Source organism: Oncorhynchus mykiss, chromosome 7 (assembly GCF_013265735.2).
Source record: "Oncorhynchus mykiss isolate Arlee chromosome 7, USDA_OmykA_1.1, whole genome shotgun sequence".
NCBI lineage: Eukaryota > Metazoa > Chordata > Actinopteri > Salmoniformes > Salmonidae > Oncorhynchus > Oncorhynchus mykiss.
Genome location: NC_048571.1, coordinates 69,182,118 through 69,203,484, shown reverse-complemented (window position 1 = coordinate 69,203,484; position 21,367 = coordinate 69,182,118). Strand labels below are relative to the sequence as shown.

General features: G+C 42.5%; 1 protein-coding gene across 1 annotated transcript in view; it reads left to right on the top strand.

Annotated features, from left to right (window-relative positions):
• Window positions 1-21,367, top strand: part of LOC110528351 (testis expressed 264, ER-phagy receptor) — an 85,926-nt gene that overhangs the window by 21,956 nt on the left and 42,603 nt on the right. Inside the window, exon 2 of the mRNA XM_021610362.2 lies at window positions 138-359. Coding sequence (XP_021466037.1) covers window positions 138-359 — 222 coding nt within the window. The remainder of the gene's footprint in view (window positions 1-137; window positions 360-21,367) is intronic.

Below are 21,367 nucleotides of genomic sequence, written 5' to 3'. Positions count from 1 at the left end.
TAAAGCAATCACATTAAATGCAAACAGACTGTTGTCACATCAGATTGTTCATTTCCGCCTCACAGTGAGATTTAACCTTTTGTTGACAAGACTCTCTCTCTCTCCCCCCTTCCGTCCTTCCTTCCTTTTTTCTCTAGGTGATAGGAGAGAAGTGTCGCTGTGCGGTGGGTAGTGTCCTGAGTGAGGGCGATACTAGGCCCAGTGAGGAGCTCCAACAGCTCTATGAGAAGTTTGGTTTCCGGGTCTTCAGCTTCCCAGAGGTCACTCACGTGGTCAGCGCCTCCTTTCCCCACAGGACACCCCTGTCAATCTTCTTTGGGGTGCAGAGAGTCTACCCCCAGCTGGAGAGCTACATCAAGGTAATAATATACAGTATGACCGACTGCCTTCTGTTTTCTCCTCCGCCTCTCACCCCTTTATCCATGGTCTCCTTTATTCGTCCCTATCCATACTTATCTATGCTGTCCTGTCCTATACCCTAAGAACCATCCACTCCCTAGGCCAAGTCCTGCATGTTTACTCCAGCCCAACACTCCCCATCCCTCCCTTGTAACCACTGACCCAGTACAGCAGCAGGCCTGGGGCTGCTGGGAAAGTGAGTCATTGCGGAGTCTGAGCCGTGGGTTTCTCAAGGGTTAATTAGGTAGCATTCTGGTACAGGTGGCATCACCATGGGCTGCCAGCTGTGTGTGTGTGTGTGTGTGTGTGTGTGTGTGTGTGTGTGCGCAAGTGAATGTCTGCCTCCCCTGCCACATTCCCTGGCTGGCGATGCCATCTGCCCTGGACCTGACGCTACTAAAGTCTGGCCAGCGTCACTCAGTGGCACTTGACCTATTTGTATAAGTTGCTTTGGAACATTAAGTTTTGTATTTCATTGCATGGTTCCCAGATACAGGGCTTAAACAATCGTAACCGTCCGATACAGTCTGGTGCCAGTTGCCTCTCTACTTCCTAGACCTATACCATCTTCTGTCTTGGGGATTTACAAATTACTATTCAACTTTAGCTCCTTGCATTGGTACTTTATGAGGCTGGGGGTGTCTCAAATATGTGACCGTTCAACTCTTTTCAGTCTTATGTTGCAAGATTTGAAATAGTGTTTTTTACATTGGATAAAAGTACAGACTGTGGAACAATGAAAGTAAATCTGGTTTGAATGTTGATTAACATGTAACCCCACTTTTGCAAAAGTAGCCCCTTAATGTTTTGTTCCACCAACTGGAGAGTTCTTCTTTGTCTACACCCATTCAGCATCGTTCAAAACTCTGTCAACTTCTTCCTTGACAACAATCCTGTTGAAAGCCGTTTCTTCCCCATCACCCTCATCAGAAGACTACAATGTCTGGTTCAGTGAAAATGTTCTTAAATCAGGGATTTCCTCATCGTCTGATTTTATTTTCAGAGTCAGAGAGAGTCAGCATGGCACGATCGTCCTCCAGAAAGTACTTTTTCCCACTGATCTTTGTTGATAGCGCCTGCTTAATTCAGGGAAGCAATGTTGTTGAGAGCAGTAGCAACACTTTTGCAGTTCTCAATGGCCACTATATCTTTCAAAAAATCTGTGGTAGCAAGGGTTATCTACACATACTGAGCAGCTCATGTTATAGACAAAATCATGCTACATGGCATGTCCAGCCCATCCATTATCTCATCCAGTCATGGCTAGAGGGAAGGTTCCTGTCTTTTTTTCCGTGGCTAAACCAACTAGGCTCGTAATTTATAAATTTTATTTGTATTTACAGATTGCATACAAGTTTGTTATTAAGGCACATGAAAGTTCACATGTTCCAGAAGGTATTTCTGCCAAAAAACATTCAAATGCCTCTCCAGTGAAGTAGTGACAAGCGACATACGCCTAGCTTCCTGAAACGGGTCACATATGATTGCTGTCTATTTAATCCTCTGTCTATGTGTCATGGTACAGTTCCCAGTTTTAGTGCTAAACCAGTCTTTTACTGGGTTTTTAAAAATATTGAATTTGTTCTACTGAGTGGGTGAAAGGTGAGCTCTGAGTGTTGTAAAATGTTGAGGGAAGCAGAGAAATCTAGGCTAGTAGTAGGTGTGAGTGATTGTGTTTATTTGCGTGAGTTGGTGTGTGTATTGTGTGCAAAACTCATTTTGATTAATGAGTTCATGTCCATTTATAACCCCTAGTGACAGCGGGCGTTTGCAGTGGTGGTCTAAGGAAGATAGATTCCTACAGTGTATTCACTTATTGTGACATTTTTTTAATTATAAATGTTTCCTATCCACCTCATGAACTAGGCCTAAATATGTTGGTGAGAGAATGGAATTCACTTTCATTTCAATGTATTATTCAATGTAAAATTTTTATTTGGGTATTTAACATTCCTATCCATCATGCTTGCACAGTGTCTCTCCTTACTGCTTTTCTTCTGAAGGCATTTTGTATCTGTCCTCCCCCTCTCATTTTAAACACAGTGATTAATTTTAAACACAGTGATTCGCTATGTGAGCTGTATCAGACTCTGAATATATGTAGTCTCTCTTGGAAGCTCCGCATGCTCAGATCTCTGGGGAGTTATCCTCCCAGTTGCATAGGGAGCATCTCTCTCTGTTTCTCTCTCTGTGTGTGTGTGTGACACATTCTGGTGTCAGTAGGCTCGCTAGACCCTACCAGAATGACTTCTCATAAAAGCATGATTTTGATGTTCTTACCCTCAGTCCTTAACCTTATCATATAAAATGTGTCATGATAAGAAAACAGCATTCAGTTATAACCATTGATTTGCACTTAGGTGTTAGAATCTGTGTGGACTTACTCAGCAGAAGCTGCGGTGAAACATCATTATGAAAGACAGATTTTCTGTCTCCACTGACTCTCTCGGCTGAGTAGCAAGTTAATTTTGTATCTGGGCGTGGTTGTAAGATAATGAGAATGTCCCTTAGTTTTTTTGGGGGTTCTGCACTCTTACCTTTTTCTCTTTAAAAAAAAAAAAGCCGGACATGATTAGTTTAATTCAAGTGTTCTGCCTTTTCTCTTATTTATCTTTCTTTACAATATTCAAAGTTATATTTTTAAGAGCCTCTTGAAAACCAAACATTGCATAAAAACCTTGTTACATACATTTTATTTGATGGATTATCCATTAAAACAATTTGGCCTTGATTCTGAATCATAATATGAACTTAGACTATATCTGCATAAATCTACACATGAGTAATTTGGTGTCAAGTGGCAGAGCGTATTGTGTGGCCAACCACTGATGTTCTGTGTGCTTCTTCACGCACACTTTGTTAGATTTTTAATTTTGTTCAGGATGCAAGGGGATCCTCATGGCAATGAATCAAAACACAACGTAGTGAGTGAACATCAACTACTGGAGCGGGAGAATGGTCATGGAGTGAAACACTTGTCCTGCTAACGTTTTATTCATGAGTAATGAATGTGTAGTAAACAACACTGCAACATATAATGCCCTGTGGCGTTTGACCATGCACCGTAAACACACACACACACACACACACACAGAGAGTATAGCCCCTTTTTTAAACTACTCCCATTCATATGTAAGTTCACAGCCTGTCACGGAAAGCAGCCCAGCACCCTCTGTACTTATTACATGCTCCTCCATATCAAATCTATGCACCCTGGGCCCATTCCAATATCCACACTGCCACGAGTCACGACCATCTCTCATTCTGCCACCGTTATGCTGACCACCTGTCTGCTTCTAGCTCCTCTGTCTGTGTGTGTGTGCGCAGTGTTTCCCCTATGATTTCTTTCAGCAGCAGTGGCAAAGGTAGCAGGAGGGGGGGGGGGGTTAGGTGCATGACCTGGAGGTGATTTTGTTTGTCGAAAGACTGAAAAGGTAACTTCTGGTGACTTTTTAAAAATACATTCTACTCCAAAATGCATTAAAAGTAAATGATGTTGATGCCATCTGAAATAGAACTGATGAGTGCCACTGCACTGTAGGGAGATGATGTGGAGCAAGTGGTGGTTGTACACTCCTGGCTCTCATTTGTGCCACTGCTCGCTCTGTTTGCTACAAATATACACTACTGTTCAAAAGTTTGGGGTCACTTAGAAATGTCCTTGTTTTTGAAAGAGAAGGACATTTTTTGGCCTTTACAATAACATCAAATTGATCAGAAATACAGTGTACACATTGTTAATGTTGTAAATGACTATTGTAGCTGGAAACGGCAGATTTTTAACTAAATATCTTCATAGGCGTACAGAGGTCCATTATCAGCAACCATCACTCCTGTGTTCCAATGGCACGTTGTGTTAGCTAATCCAAGTTTATCATTTTGAAAGGCTAATTGTTCATTAGAAGACCCTTTTTCAATTATGTTATAACAGCTGAAAACTGTGGTGCTGATTTAAGAAGCAATAAAACTGGCCTTCTTTAGACTAGTTGAGTATCTGGAGCGTCAGCATTTGTGGGTTCAATTACAGGCTCAAAATGGCCAGAAACAAAGTCCTTCCTTCTGAAACTCTTCAGTCTATTCTTGTTCAGAGAAATGTGAGAAATTGCCAAGAAACTGAAGATCTGGTACAACGCTGTGTACTACTCCCTTCACAGAACATTGTAAACTGTCTCTATCCAGAATTGAAAGAGGAGTGGGAGGCCCCGGTGCACAATTGAGCAAGAGGACTAGTACATTAGTGTGTCTAGTTTGAGAAACCGATGCCTCACAAGTCCTCAACTGGCAGCTTCATTAGTACCCGCAAAACACCAGTCTCAATGTCAACTGTGAAGAGGCGACTCCGGGAGTCGCCTCTTTACTGTTGACGTTGAGACTGGTGAGGGAGGAGGATGTCTTCCCTGTAAAGCACAGCGTTGAGATTGCCTGCAATGACAACAAGAAAGGCCTCTTTAGTGTCCTAAGTTTTCATAACTGTGACCTTAATTGTCTACCGTCTGTAAACTGTTAGTGTCTTAACGACAGTTCCACAGGTGCATGTTCATTTATTGTTTATGGTTCATTGAATAAGCATGGGAAACAGTGTTTAAACCCTTTACAATGAAGATCTGTGAAGTTATTTGGATTATTACGAATTATCTTTGAAAGACAGCGTCCTGATAAAGGGCCGTTTACTTTTTTGCTGAGTGTGTGTGTGTGTGTGTGTGTGTGTGTGTCAGACAGTGTACCACTGATGGGTCCTGTGAGGTGCTGCTCTTATGTGATCTTCTTCATTTTTGATGGCTCCCCTGCCCTCTGCAACCCTTGTGTGTGTGTGTGTGTGTGTGTGTGTGCCCTCCACTGGCTTCCATCACAACTGTAAAGAGTGTCTGGGAACTTGGGGATTGGGGTCTGACTGCGCTGTGTGTGTGCACGCAGCAACAACCAGAGGTTGTGCCATGCCGAGGCCTAGCGTGGCCCATCCATCCCCCAGGGATGTTAATATGATTATCCATTATTAATGATGTCATCTTCCAGCTTTAGGGCTTTATTGTTAGACATCAGGTCTCTCTCCCAGGAGTGTACTTCCAGTGCAGACTCTTAACAGTGGAAGGAAGCAGACAAGTCCACTAGTCCAGTGCAATGCCTGGCCAGGCCTTATATACAATGGCCACATCTGTTGAACCTTACACCTCATTTTCTGTCCGCACAATAACATTTTCTCTGTTTGAATGTCCACACACTAGCATACTATTCAGAATGAAGCAATGTCTTGGCTAGGCATTGTAAGTGGTCTGGTAGTACGGAGATTTGAACATAGCCAATGTCTCTTATCTCTGTCTATTTACAGGCTATTTCATTATGATCTGCCATTCAATATTCCTATTCACAATCTGTCAGAAAACTCCAAGTGGGTGTGATGGGCTGGCTGGGCTGTAGCCTACTTCATACAAATGGCTCATACTCCTGCACATCAACTCGGTACTGCTATTCCCTGTATATAGCCATGTTATTTTTATTTGTTGCTTTGTAATCTTTATCTTCAACTCTGCATTGTTGGTAAAGGACCCGAAAGTAAGCATGTCACTGTTAGTCTACACCTGTTATTAATTAAGCATGTGACAAATAATATTTGATTTGATCAAATCAAATCAAATGTATTTATATAGCCCTTCGTACATCAGCTGATATCTCAAAGTGCTATACAGAAACCCAGCCTAAAACCCCAAACAGCAAGTAATGCAGGTGTAGAAGCACGGTGGCTAGGAAAAACTCCCTAGAAAGGCCAAACCTAGGAAGAAACCTAGAGAGGAACCAGGCTATGACGGGTGGCCAGTCCTCTTCTGGCTGTGCCGGGTGGAGATTATAACAGAACATGGCCAACATGTTCAAATGTTCATAAATGACCAGCATGGTCAAATAATAATAATCACATTAGTTGTCGAGGGTGCAGCAAGTCAGCACCTCAGGAGTAAATGTCAATTGGCTTTTCATAGCCGATCATTAAGAGTATCTCTACCACTCCTGCTGTCTCCTGAGAGTTGAAAACAGCAGGTCTGGGACAGGAAGCACGTCCGGTGAACAAGTCAGGATTCCATAGCCACAGGCAGAACAGTTGAAACTGGAGCAGCAGCACGGCCAGGTGGACTGGGGACAGCAAGGAGTCATCATGCCAGGTAGTCCTGAGGCATGGTCCTAGGGCTCAGGTCCTCCGAGAGAGAGAAAGAAAGAGAGAATTAGAGAGAGCATGCTTAAATTCACACAGGACACCGGATAAGACAGGAGAAGTACTCCAGATATAACAAACTGACTCTAGCCCCCCGACACATAAACTACTGCAGCATAAATACTGGAGGCTGAGACAGGAAGGATCAGGAGACACTGTGGCCCCATCCGATGATACCCCCGGACAGGGCCAAACAGGAAGGATATAACCCCACCCACTTTGCCAAAGCACAGCCCCCACACCACTAGAGGGATATCTTCAACCACCAACTTACCATCCTGAGACAAGGCTGAGTATAGCCCACAGATCTTCGCCACGGCACAACCCATGGGGGGTGCCAACCCAGACAGAAAGATCACATCAGTGACTCAACCTACTCAAGTGACGCACTCCTCCTAGGGACGGCATGAAAGAGCACCAGTAAGCCAGTGACCCCTGTAATAGGGTTAGAGGCAGAGAATCCCAGTGGAAAGAGGGGAACCGGCCAGGCAGACACAGCAAGGGCGGTTCTTTGCTCCATATTTAGCACTAACTGTGCTTTATCCGGGTAGGTGGAAAGTAGAGCATTGCAGTAGTCTAACCTAGAAGTAACAAAAGCATGGATTAATTTTTCTGCATCATTTTTGGACAAAGTTTCTGATTTTTGCAATGTTACGTAGATGGAAAAAAGCTGTCCTTGAAACAGTCTTGATATGTTTGTCAAAAGAGAGATCTGGGTCCAGAGTAACGCAGAGGTCCTTCACAGTTTTATTTGAGACGACAACCATTAAGATTAATTGTCAGATTCAACAGAAGGTCTCTTTGTTTCTTGGGACCTAAAACAAGCATCTCTGTTTTGTCCGAGTTTAAAAGTAGAACGTTTGCAGCCATCCACTTCCTTATGTCTGAAACACAGACTCACCCCAATTTTGGGGCTTTACCATGTTTCATTGAAAGGTACAGCTGTGTGTCATCCGCTGTCGTGACGTTGTATTAGTTAATGAGACGACTGTTGTTCATTGAATGATTACAAGTTTCTAATTGCGTGAATAACTGAATCAAGCAATTATTAACTCATTAACCTGGGGCACCATGGGTTAACTAGTTTTTATTGAGTTTCTATTTCCCTAATCAACTCAAAGAATATCAGAATATCGATTTTACAACAGCTGCTAATTAACCAATTACCTCTACCAATCTCGTTCTGAACGTCGTATAGTCCGTGAATCTGCACGGACCCGGGTCTCACCAATGAGTTCATACCACACCAATTTTAGTTGAATATTTATTCACTAAAAAGCTAAAATGATGATAAAAGGTACACATAGACAAAACACATTATAGGCTATTGATTAGAACTTAGTATAACGGGCCAACATACTATGGCGCGTGTTACCCAAAATGGGGATTTCAAAGAGAGAGAAAAAAGAAAGTACAAGAGAGAAATATCCATTTGGGAGAATTTGTCAGCTATGCTATTCTAACCCTAGCCTTGCCCCAAACTGCCGCTCTTATGGGTCAGAATATAATGATGTAATTACATGGGGATGATCTCCGAGGATTCTCTGCGTGGACCGTTCAGGCTGCTCGATGACGCACTGCTCCGGGCGCACCTCTCTGATCGTCCTCCCGATGTCGGTGTACCTTTGGCTTAGAGGTCTGTTCCCTCACCCTTGCTCTGGAAGGGGTCTTCTGAGGACAGATGGCTATGTAGCTCAGAGCTCACAGCATAGGAATGAAACCCTTTAGATACCACGATTTGCTGGGATTGGATGCTAAGGGGGTCCGGCTTGAATTCACCCGCTTAGACACAGCTACTCATCCGTAGCTTGGAGAGAAAAGGATTTCTTTGTCTACAAACTTGTTGCGTTCTGGGTTCGTTGACTTTTTAGACCTTGGCTGCAGCTTGGGTCACGTAGTCTTCTATGGAAATTCTTTACTCACAGGTTTTATACCCTTGGGTCAGAAGTGGGCGTAACCGCCCTTAGGGCAATTCTCTGGGCGTACCAAGTTAAGAGAGCAAGGTCTAGATTTTACTTAAATTCAATTTTAGACAACTAACTTCACATTTCATCTTCCCCAAAACATTCTCTTTGATTTGGATATTTTCCATACAACTTACAATGTATAAACATCAAACATATACTAGGAAAACTCTTCACGTTACAATGTTTTCGTAATAATGTCATCTATTAACCTTTAATAACAAAACAAAAATGACATACATTTTCATATTCCATCTATCGTCATGACCACCATTGTGGCTGACGGAAACCATTGTTCCGAATTTCATTTCATGTTTAATGTTCCGAGGCTGGTTCTCCATAGTAGCAGGACAAAGGAATTTGTCTGTGGCCTGAGATTTACCAGGGGCGTGAGGGGTCATAAAACCCCCACATCTTCAAACCCCTAGATCTCTCCTCCTCTGTTGGGGTTGAGAGATAATAGGTAGGGGTGTGGTCTCCTGTAACCTGACCTGGTCAGGACAGTCATGACACCGCATAGCAGTGCAAGTTAACATTATGTTTTCGAATGACATAGGTAAAATATATAGTGAAAACAATAGTGGTCCTAAAACGGAATCTTGAGGAACACCGAAATGTACAGTTGATTTGTCAGAGGACAAACCATTCACAGAGACAAACTGATGTCTTTCCGACAGATAAGAACTAAACCAGGCCAGAACGTGTCCGTGTAGACCAATTTGGGGTTCTAATCTCTACAAAAGAATGTGGTGATCGATGGTATCAAAAGTAGCACTAAGGTCTAGGAGCACAAGGACAGATGCAGAGCCTCGGTCTGATGTCATTAAATGGTCATTTACCACCTTCACAGGTGCAGTCTCAGTGCTATGATGGGGTCTAAAACCAGACTGAAGCATTTCGTATACATTGTTTTTCTACAGGAAGGCAGTGAGTTTCTGCGCAACAGCTTTTTCTAACAGCTTTTTCTAGTTTTGAGAGGAATAGAAGATCCGATATAGGCCGATAGTTTTTATATTTTCTTGGTCAAGGTTTGGTTTTTTCAAGAGAGGCTTTATTACTGCCACTTTTAGTGAGTTTGGTACACATTCGGTGGATAGAGAGCCGTTTATTATGTTCAACATAGGAGGGCCAAGCACATGAAGCAGCTCTTTCAGTAGTTTAGTTTGAATAGGGTCCAGTATGCAGCTTGAAGGTTTAGAGGCCATGATTATTTTCATCATTGTGTCAAGGAATATAGTACTAAATCACTTGAGTGTCTCTCTTGATCCTAGGTCCTGGCAGAGTTGTGCAGACTCAGGACAACTGAGCTTTGAAGGAATACGCAGATTTAAAAAGGAGTCCGTAATTTGCTTTCTAATAATCATGATCTTTTCCTCAAAGAAGTTCATGAATTTATTACTGCTGAAGTGAAAGCCATCCTCACTTGGGGAATGCTGCTTTTTAGTTAGCTTTACGACAGTATCAAAATAAATGTAGGATTGTTCTTCTTTTCCTCAATTAAGTTGGAAGATCCGATGATCGAGCAGCAGTGAGGGCTCTTCGATACTGCACGGTACTGTCTTTCCGAGCTAGTCAGAAGCTTACTTCAGGTATTTTCTGTATACCAGGGAGCTAGTTTCTTTTGAGAAATGTTTTTAGTTTTTAGGGGTGCAACTGCATCTAGGGTATTGCGCAAGTTTAAATTGAGTTACTCAGTTAGGTGGTTAACTGATTTTTGTCCTCTGACGTCCTTGGGTAGGCAGAGGGAGTCTGGAAGGGCATCAAGGAATCTTTGTGTTGTCTGTGAATTTATAGCACGACTGTTGATGCTCCTTGGTTGGTGTCTGAGCAGATTTTTTGTTGCAAATTTAATAAAATGGTGGTCCGATAGTCCAGGATTATGAGGAAAAACATTAAGATCCACAACATTTATTCCATGGGACAAAACTAGGTCCAGAGTATGACTGTGACAGTGAGTAGGTCCAGAGACATGTTGGACAAAACCCACTGAGTCGATGATGGCTCCGAAAGCCTTTTGGAGTAGGTCTGTGGACTTTTCCACGTGAATATTAAAGTCACCAAAAATGTGAATATTATCTGCTATGACTACAAGGTCCGATAGGAATTCAGTGAACTCAATTAGGAACGCTGTATATGGCCCACGAGGCCTGTAAACAGTAGCTATAAAAAGTGATTGAGTAGGCTGCATATATTTCATGACTAGAAGCTCAAAAGACAAACGTCATTTTTTTTTGTTGTAAATTGACATTTGCTATGGTAAATGTTAGCAACACCTCCGCCTTTGCGGGATGCACGGGGGGATATGGTCACTAGTGTAACCTGGAGGTGAGGCCTCATTTAACACAGTAAATTCATCAGGCTTAAGCCACGTTTCAGTCAAGCCAATCACATCAAGATTATGATCAGTGATTAGTTCCTTGACTATAACTGCCTTTGTCGTGAGGGATCCAACATTAAGTAGCCCTATTTTGAGATGTGAGGTATCACGATCTCTTTCAATAATGGTAGGATTGGAGGAGGTCTTTATCCTAGTGAGATTGCTAAGGCGAACACTGCCATGTTTAGTTTTGCCCAACCTAAGTCGAGGCACAGACATGGTCTCAATGGGGATAGCTGAGCTGACTACACTGACTGTGCTAGTGGCAGACTCCACTAAGCTGGCAGGCTGGCTGGCTAACAGCCTGCTGCCTGGCCTGCACCCTATTTCATTGTGGAGCTAGAGGAGTTAGAGCCCTGTCTATGTTGGTAGATAAGATGAGAGCACCCCTCCAGCTAGGATGGTGTCCGTCACTCCTCAGCAGGCCAGGCTTGGTCCTGTTTTACATTTTTTATATGTTTTATTTCACCTTTATTTAACCAGGTAGGCCAGTTGAGAACAAGTTCTCATTTGCAACTGCGACCTGGCCAAGATAAAGCATAGCATTGTGAACAGACAACCACACAGAGTTACACATGGAGTAAACAATAAACAAGTCAATAACAGTAGAAAAAAAAAATCTATATACAGTGTGTGCAAAAGGCATGAAGAGGTAGGCAATAAATTGGCCATAGGAGTGAATAATTACAATTTAGCAGATTAACACTGGAGTGATAATTGATCAGATGAACATGTGCAGGTAGAGAAACTGGTGTGCAAAAGAGCAGAAAAGTAAATAAAATAAAAACAATATGGGGATGAGGTAGGTAAATTGGGTGGGCTATATACCGATGGACTATGTGCAGCGATCGGTTAGCTGCTCAGATAGCAGATGTTTAAAGTTGGTGAGGGAGATAAAAGTCTCCAACTTCAGAGATTTTTGCAATTCGTTCCAGTTGCAGGCAGCAGAGAACTGGAAGGAAAGCTTTGGGACAAGGGCGTTAGCCACTATAGCCACTCGGTAGCAGCTAGCTAGCTGCGATGATCCGATGCAAAGGTCCAGAGCTTACGGTAGTAATCCGGTGATGTAGTGGCTTCTAGTTGTGTTAGTGAAGAGTCCGGGAGGCATCAGCTGTGTAGCCGAGTGATCATAGTGTCCACTGAGCATGCCGGGAGATGGGCCTGGCTCAAAGCTAGCTTCGATGAACAGGAGTAATGGTCCTGGGCTTATGGCAGGAATCTGGTGTTATAGTGGAGAAAAACCAGGATAAAAGCGGCTGGTGTCTGTGCTACCTGTAAAGGCCGCTAGCAGTGGCTAACAATGATTAAATAGCTAGTAGCTGGTTAGCCTCTGGTGGCCAGCCTCTGATGGAGGTTCTGGCTTTAAAGTCTAAAAATAGCAGATCTGTATCACATTGGGTGAGGCAGGTTGCCGGTAGGTATATTTTCATTTAAAAATGGAAATATATACAAAGACAGATGGATTTATTTATTTATTTTATTTTAATTTTTTATTTTTTTACATGGGAGAACGACAAACAACGTCTGCACTGCTACGCCATCTTGGATAGATTTTTTTAAACATTTTTTTAAATCCATTCTGTTGCATCCAATTGCTTTTAGACTGGAAAGTCACACTCTAGGCTGTCATACATGTGAGTTAATGAGATGTTTCTTAGCAGAGTGATATTGCTTAGAATTTCAGTGATAAATGGCGAGGATTATATGGACAGACGAGTCCAGTCTACACCACATGTGGTGGTCTGAGCTGTGGACTGATTTGTTACGTTGTCATGATATTCTGATGCTTTTGAAATAGCACATCTTCCCTCTCTGTCCCTTTTCTCTCATAAAGTATTATCATAGAGCCACACAGACAGGGATGAATGAAAGTCAACGTATCATATCCAGCATCCATGGGCAATGTGGGATAGGCTTATATAGGGAAAACATGCAATAAAATGTCACCATGACATTTCATTTTATCACTGCACCTCTGGTACTAATATCAGATCTTATGCAGATACTACATCATGGAGATTGTGAAAGCATTGATATCCTGCCTAAAATGAAGTAAATTGTAGTATTATATTCACTAATTGTATTATATCCACTCCATTGTGGCGGGAAATAGTAGCCTAGTCTATATCAGAGTGGAACGTCTATGTTGTAACTCAATGTCGCATAGAAGATGCCTCTATACTGTCCCAATGAACAACTACTAGCCGAATGAAGTCATTTCAACCAGTCATTTTTTTTTACCACATTTCAACCATTTTAGCCCACTGGGATAGTGTCTCGACTGTTATGTTCCCCAGCAAGAAAACCAAAAATTGACACTCAAACCGAAGGGGGAACTAACAAAGAGTCACTGACAACAACCAAAACAAAACCGGTGGGGTTTTAGGAGGGGCTCTGAAAGACACTCATGGGGGTGTCCACTGAAATTGACTAGCAACAACAACTGGAACCTAAAAGACAAACACCATGAGACTCACAAAATTTGCCCAAGAGGAGGCAAACTAAATAAAAACCCACACCAAACTTAAAGACTGGAAGCAAACCAAAAGGTGGAGCAAAACTAAAACGGGGAAGATCAGACAAAGGATTATTTTTCTAAAAATCCAAAATGGAGAGCCAGCTAAAGGTGCTGACCCTCCGCATCTCTCAAGACAACTGGAGAACTGGGCCAGACACTCTTAAATATAACCTGGGCCAGCCCAGGTGAAATACCTTCCCACTAACGAGATTAGAAACCAGCACAGATGTACCACCAATCGGTGCGGCCCACGTGCTAATGTGCTAACTTGCTAACGTCCAACCTCAAAATATAAATGGAAAAACCAAAGCCTGTACCACGAGGCAGTTATGAGCCCTGGCCTGATACTGTGTGCTGAACATGTCTGTGGTGTCTGACACTATGTGTGTCCCCCCCTGTGGTGTGACCTTTTCAGAGGAACTCATCAGTATTAAGCATGGCTGGCCTGTTATGGCAGAATGAGGGTCTGTCTGACTGGCAGACAGGCACTCTGAGTGGACGCCCCAGGGTAGAGGGCACTAGGGGGCTTGATATTTGGAAATCAAGACGGGAAACCAATGACCGGCCCTGGTGTTTGCTGTCTGACTTTTTAGGTCTATGTCACATCAAAGATGAGAGACGACCCTGGCATCTTGAGACTGGGGGGGGATTGGAGTGGGGAGAAGAGGGGTGTAGAGGGGCCCTAGTGTTGACATTTACAGAGATCTGAGGGTTAGTGAAACTGGCGACGTGGTCTCTCACCAGCACAGAGGGGCACTGAGTTGAATGTAAACTGACTTTTGGGAAATAAAGTCACTTTTGTCGAGTGACTGTCATTTACGGTGAGGCTAAATTAACATAATTGTTGTTTTCCTCAGTAAGATGCGTGCTGAGAGGGGTTTGTTTGTAGGTGAGTGTGGTTTGTGACTGGCAGCTAGCAGTGCTTATTAGCCTGGTCAGTCACAGGTCACAGGCTCAGGAACAGCTGCTAGTCCGCAGGGCCTGTGAAACAGTAGGGCGCAGTTGTAAATGTCAGTAAAGGACATGGACGAAGTTGAAAAGGTGATGGAGAATGAGTGAAAGATAGACAGACCGAGAGAGGGAGATAAAGAGAGAGCCAGACAGGCAGGCAGGCAGAGAGTATGGGAGGGAGACAGTGTTGTGTAGAGGTGAAGCTTCTTAACAAGGCCTGGTCTTGGCCTGCCATCCAACTCTGGGTTTCCAGGCTCAGATTAATCATCTGGGCCTACAAGTTCATTAAGCCACTCTTTTGGCCTGGGCTAGAAGGTCACCGGATAGGTTTGAGGATGGCTCAGACTCTCAAACACCTAAACTCTGCTGCACATACATATGTAGGACCTTAATTTGTGCCAGTTTGCTACAGCAGGAACATAATCCTGCAGCGACAGGAAATATTAATTATTTTGTGGATTATAATTAATTGACATTGTTGTAGGGATTGATACATTTTGGGTAAGGGATAATCAAGTCTGAAATTTCAAAGTGGAAATTACAAACTTGAAGCCTTTTTCAAACCTCAAATACACTACAAGTTGAACATGTTCTCTATTGCATGAGAGACCTCCTACAACAGGGTAATCAAATTAAGATCCTACATCTCTACAACTAGGGCATGCTTCAGAGTCACAGACACACATTCAAGTAGAGCAACACAGAAAGCAGATCACTCTTTTCATTCGTAACAGAGAGGTTTATTGGAATAAACCTCACTGACTCTTCTCTCGTGGCTCACACTCATAATTCTGTACCTAGACGAAGGAAAGGAAGCACTTTTCCATTCTGACTGCTGTAGTCTAACAATTGTGCTTTCTGTCCATTGGGACTGATTCATTCCTGGAGAGGAATTAGTCAGAAGACATTTTTAAAATGCCTATTAGTTATCTCTCTGAGCCTCTCACTGTTTAAAGGAGTGATCAAACAATGCGTGTGCATGTTGTGTGTGCGTGTGTGTGTAGGCTGTGTGTTTATGGACTGTCCATACAGAGGCATTCTGATGAGCTATTTCCATTTATCATCTGTTGCCTAGTAAACAATCTCCGGCACTAGGATGTTCAATTAGATGGGCAAAATGTGGTGCTTTATCAAGCTATGGAAATACAGGCTTTATCTCCTTTTCAACAATACAATAGTTAAATAAAGGTTAAATAAAAAAATGTATGGAATTATTCTAAGGGGGAAATATGCAGGACTGTACTGGGTCTATATGTTTTGCCTTAGGCTAAATCATTTTACCAGAGAATATAGCCTAGCCCTAGTCTAGGACAATGATAAAGAAATGCGAAGAACTCTGCTTTCTTTGAGCCTATATGATAACAACCATATGTTTCATTTTATCAGAGTAGTTGAGGATACTGATAAAGAAATGTGAAGCATTATATCCATGTATGTGTTCCCTAGCTCTGAGCTCTTCTGTTTGCGAGTCGGGTCAGACAGGGTCTGACCCTCTGAGCCAGGTCTGGTCTGGTCTGTCCAGGGGCTGTGAGGAGCTCTGAGGTCCTTTCTCTCTTGCTCGCTCTTTCTCTCTCACGCACACAATCACGCACTCACTCACGGGGCTGTGTGGACCCTGCCAGTCAAGTGCTCAAACATGACTTTAGTCATCTGGCCACGGGGAATCCAAAGACATTTGTTAACGCTAAATGTCACATTTGAATATGATTGATCCGATGTAGATTTTATTCCAGACGGCTGTCGCTCTGAATGAAGATCAGGCAGGAGGGGTGCACCGGCATATTTACTACCCATTTACTGTGGAAATAGAGCTGTTTTATGGCCCATACAGATAGGATGGTTAGCTGGAGTTATAAAGTGACTATGATACAGATGCTTGTTGGGCGAGAGAGAGAGATGGGTGGAGAGGTGGAGCGGAGGCAGAGGAGGTTGTATCCCTCCTATACTCCTCCCCATCTCTGTCCCTCTTCATTTGTCCCTTATTCACAATGTTTCTTCCCTCAGGGAAATGTCCCCTCAAACATTCACTTCATGTTGCCTACTTCATTAGTGTGGCAGTTGACCTTTCAGTTGACCCTGCGATGAGAAGTCAGCGAAGGTGATACAGTTGATCATTTGATCATGATGGAAGATGCGTCTTGGAGTGAATGTCAGATGTTAGTGCATATCCTTTGTGGATTAGAAAGTGAATAGTAATGTTATGTTTCAATCTCACCAGTTCCCCCTCTCACCACAATTGATGCTGAAAAGCTAATCCACGCATTAATTTTCTCCTGAATTGATTATGGGAATGCACTACTTGGGGGGCCTGCCTCCAAATTCAATTCATAAACTATAGCTCATCCGAAACAGTGCCGCAAGGATTCTGATAGAAAAAAAAGTCGGCCCACATCACCCCCATCCTTGCTGATCCCCATTGGCTAACTCCTCAAAGAATGAACTATACAATTTCCCTCCTCGTCTACACAGCCCTAAATGGCATCGAACCTGTCGACCTGTCAGACTTGCTATCCCCCTATGATCCTTCACGCACCCTCCGTTCAAGCCACACCAAACTCTTCCATGTCCCCAGAACCAGGCTCCGCACAATGGTTTCTGATATGTAATCTATATTGTTTTTATAGTGAGACCTGCAGGGTTGTTTTCTTCATACTTTATTTGTGCCTTCTCCTCCCACTCACCATGTCTGTTCGTCGAACATCTCATTCCAAAATCATGGGCACTGATATAGAGTTGGTCCCCCCCTTTTGCTTCTATAACTGTATCACATCCGGCCGTGATTTGGAGTCCCATAGGGCGGCGCACAATTGGCACAGCGTCGTCCGGGTTTGGCTGGTGTAGGTCGTCATTGGAACAAATTCTTATTTACAAACTGACTTGCCTAGGTAAATATATATATATATATATATATATATATTTTTTTTTTTATATGTATATTTTTTTTTTTTATATGTATATTTTTTACAAATATAACAGCCTCCACTCTTCTGGGAACACTTTCCACTAGTTTTTCAAATAGTTGCTTCCAGAGCCAATTTGGAACTCGGTAGTTAGTGTTGCAACAGAGGATTTTTGCACTCTACGTGCCTCAGCACTTGGCGGTCCCATTCTTTGAGCTTGTGTGGCCTACCACTTTGTGGGCTGAGCCTTTGTGACTCCTAGCTGTTTCCACCAGTGGAGTCTGCTGACAGGATGACTGCTCATTATAATGGCTGGACTGGAGTAAATGGAATGGCATCAAACACATGAAAACCATGTGTTTGATGTATTTGATAACATTCCACTGATTCCACTCCAGTCATTACCACAAGCCCATCCTCCCCAATTAAGGTGCCACCAACCTCATGTGGTTTCCATTTCATAATAACAGCACTTACTGTACAGTTGACTGGGGCATCTCTAGCAGGACAGAAATTTGATGAACTGACTTGTTGGTTAGGTGGCATCCTATGACGGTGCCATGTTGAAAGTAACGGAGCTCTCTGCATTCATGAAAACCACAACTTGGCTGAAATAGCCGAATCCACTCATTTGAAGGGGTGTCTACATACTTTTGTATATATAGTGTATGTTGCCAGTACTGTGTAGTCATTGGTTGATAGTAGTAGGCCTGGGGGGCTCTGGCATCTTGTGTTTTTTGTGTGTATAAAACTTAATAAGACTCACTCTAAAGCCATACCCCATCTAGTCCTCACAGCCTGTCTACCAGTTCTAAGTCCTCCAACTTTTCTTACCCCTTATTAACCGTTGTGAAGTCTGCATAAGTTCGGTATCTTGTTGTTCATCATATCTCAGAAGATAAACTTCGATGTCTGTAGCCTGTGTGAGAGCTAATCCTCCAGGTATCAGGTCCTACAACAGCTCCATCATAATACCCTGCTCGGTGGGGTGTGCGGCTGTGGGCACTAGGGAGGTTACGTGTGTGGTGTCGTGCGCAGCTGTCGGGCATCGTGGCCGCTGGGAAGGCTACGTGTGTGGTGTGGTGTGCAGCTGGCGGGCACCGCGGCCGGGGGAACTGGAGAGCCGCTGGGTAGGCTACTTGTGTGGTGTGAGGACGTGTTCAGTCTGGGCCTTTGGTGTTCACTGCTCCTATCGCTCACTTGTTCTCCTTGTCTTTCTCGCTCCCTCACTGTCTCCCCATTTTCTCTCTCTCTCTCTCTCTCTCTCTCTCTCTCTGTCTCTCTCTCTCTCTCCCTCCCTTTGCCCCCATCTCTTTCTCTCCCCACGTTAACACTCTCTGAGAAGGTTGTGTTAAACAGCCTCCACACCCAGAACAATAGCTTGAAACGCCACAGTGGTTTTAAGCCACAGATTTCCACTATTAGGAAAATTAATTGTCTTGTATTGTCTGGGTTCCGTCTGTTACTTTTTCCTTCTTTGCAATGAAGATGAACAGTTTCTTTGTTTTGGAGGTTTTAAATAGAGAGGTGTGGGATTATCATTCTCTCCTGACTCTGACGCATGGCTAATTTCTATTTGTGTAATGTTTTTGTTATTGTGTGTAAGGTGAAGCTGTGCTAAAGAGAATGGTGGTAAAGCCTGCCGATGTTTTATAAACCTGCTAGCTGGAACTCTTCTGAGGTGGAAATGGTCTTTCTATTCCAACAACCCACAGAGATTGCAGAATGCAGACTGACTTTCCCCCTCTGTGCTTTATTTGGAAATAGTTTTGGACGGATGGTTTTGAACCAATTATCACACTCTGCCTTCCTGGCCAATATTGTCTTCCCCGCTGAAGATACTGTGCTGTGAAGAGTGTAACAGTTTAATCAAACAGGTCAGTTCTATGTTAAGTAATTCTCCTTCCCATAAGGCCAGAAACAGGTCTGTTTGGTATTTTAAATCATGTATTTTGAAAAAAGTATCTGAAAAACTTTTCAGATTGTAGGCTATTAATAGGAAATTATTTGAAAAAAACTTCCAATAGAAGTAGTTGATTATTTGAAAATACTCAAATACATTATTTGAAAATACTCCAAAACACAGAAAATAAGTATTTAAATAACAAATAATCAAATACACACCTGGCCAGATTAAATTCCAAAGTGCCAATTCTTCATGGAATTATGTGTATTAGGCCTAGTTGAAATAGCAGCAGTAGATTGCCCCTGTTGCCCAATCCTTGACCCTACCTGCAGACGAGATGACCAGTTACTTAGTGTGCTGCCTCTGGTTCATCATCTCTCAGTATCCAATGAAGCTTAACATAAGATAGAGAGACACATCCACAGCCTCTCCCCCTCCTCCCCACTCCCTCCTCCATCCTCCCTTTCTTCTGCTCTTTGGAATATCAGTTTAACCAACATCTCTGGAAAAGTGGGGAATCTACATAGACAGTTTCCCTGGTAACCAGTTTGCTCCTGCTAGTTGCCAAGCGAGAGGGAGAGTAAAACGTCCAGTTTGGTAGGCTTATAGCTGAAGGCTGCTCCATGTCATAGTTTGATAAGATTATTAGTACCTCTGTGAACATTGTGGAAGCCCTATCGATGTCATAGTTTGGTAAGATTATTAGTATCTCTGTGAACATTGTGGAAGCCCTATCGATGTCATAGTTTGATAAGATTATTAGTATCTCTGTGAACATTGTGGAAGCCTTATCAATGTCATAGTTTGATAAGATTATTAGTACCTCTGTGAACACTGTGGAAGCCTTATCAATGTCGTAGTTTGATAAGATTATTAGTATCTCTGTGAACATTGTGGAAGCCTTATCAATGTCGTAGTTTGGTAAGATTATTAGTATCTCTGTGAACACTGTGGAAGCCTTATCAATGTCATAGTTTGGTAAGATTATTAGTATCTCTGTGAACACTGTGGAAGCCTTATCAATGTCATAGTTTGGTAAGATTATTAGTATCTCTGTGAACATTGTGGAAGCCCTATCGATGTCATAGTTTGGTAAGATTATTAGTATCTCTGTGAACATTGTGGAAGCCTTATCAATGTCATAGTTTGGTAAGATTATTAGTATCTCTGTGAACACTGTGGAAGCCTTATCAATGTCATAGTTTGGTAAGATTATTAGTATCTCTGTGAACACTGTGGAAGCCTTATCAATGTCATAGTTTGATAAGATTATTAGTATCTCTGTGAACATTGTGGAAGCCCTATCGATGTCATAGTTTGGTAAGATTATTAGTATCTCTGTGAACATTGTGGAAGCCTTATCAATGTCATAGTTTGATAAGATTATTAGTACCTCTGTGAACATTGTGGAAGCCCTATCAATGTCATAGTTTGATAAGATTATTAGTATCTCTGTGAACATTGTGGAAGCCTTATCAATGTCATAGTTTGATAAGATTATTAGTATCTCTGTGAACATTGTGGAAGCCTTATCAATGTCATAGTTTGGTAAGATTATTAGTATCTCAGTGAACACTGTGGAAGCCTTATCAATGTCATAGTTTGATAAGATTATTAGTATTTCTGTGAACTCTGTTGAAGTTTTTGTCAATGTCATAGTGCAGGCACATACTTTTGTCAGGATGTGTAAAAATACCAACAACACATTAAAATTGTCTCATACTCATTATAGTTTTTTCTTCCTTATTATGCTGTGAGCCTTTGGGTCTGTGAGCCTTTGGGTCTGTGAGCCTTTGGGTCTGTGAACACCAATGATCCTAAGCATTTCTACTGAGTGAAGTGCAGATGATTTGGTCACATGGTTGCGGTGCACCATTCAAAAGCTACCTGGCACATATTCAACAAGCGCATCTGTAGGTGGATAATTTTTCCACCTCACTATACTATAGATGTGGTAAAGAGGTCAATGAAACACAGACCATGGGGGATAGAAGGACGCTTATTTGGCGCATATTCAACAAATCTGATCTAACAAACTTGATATTCATCAAATGATTGATGTTCTGTTACAGGCCCACAATCTGTTTAATAAAGTCTGATTTTAATATATTTGTTTTTTTGCCTCATAACATTTACAAGTAGTCCCTTTT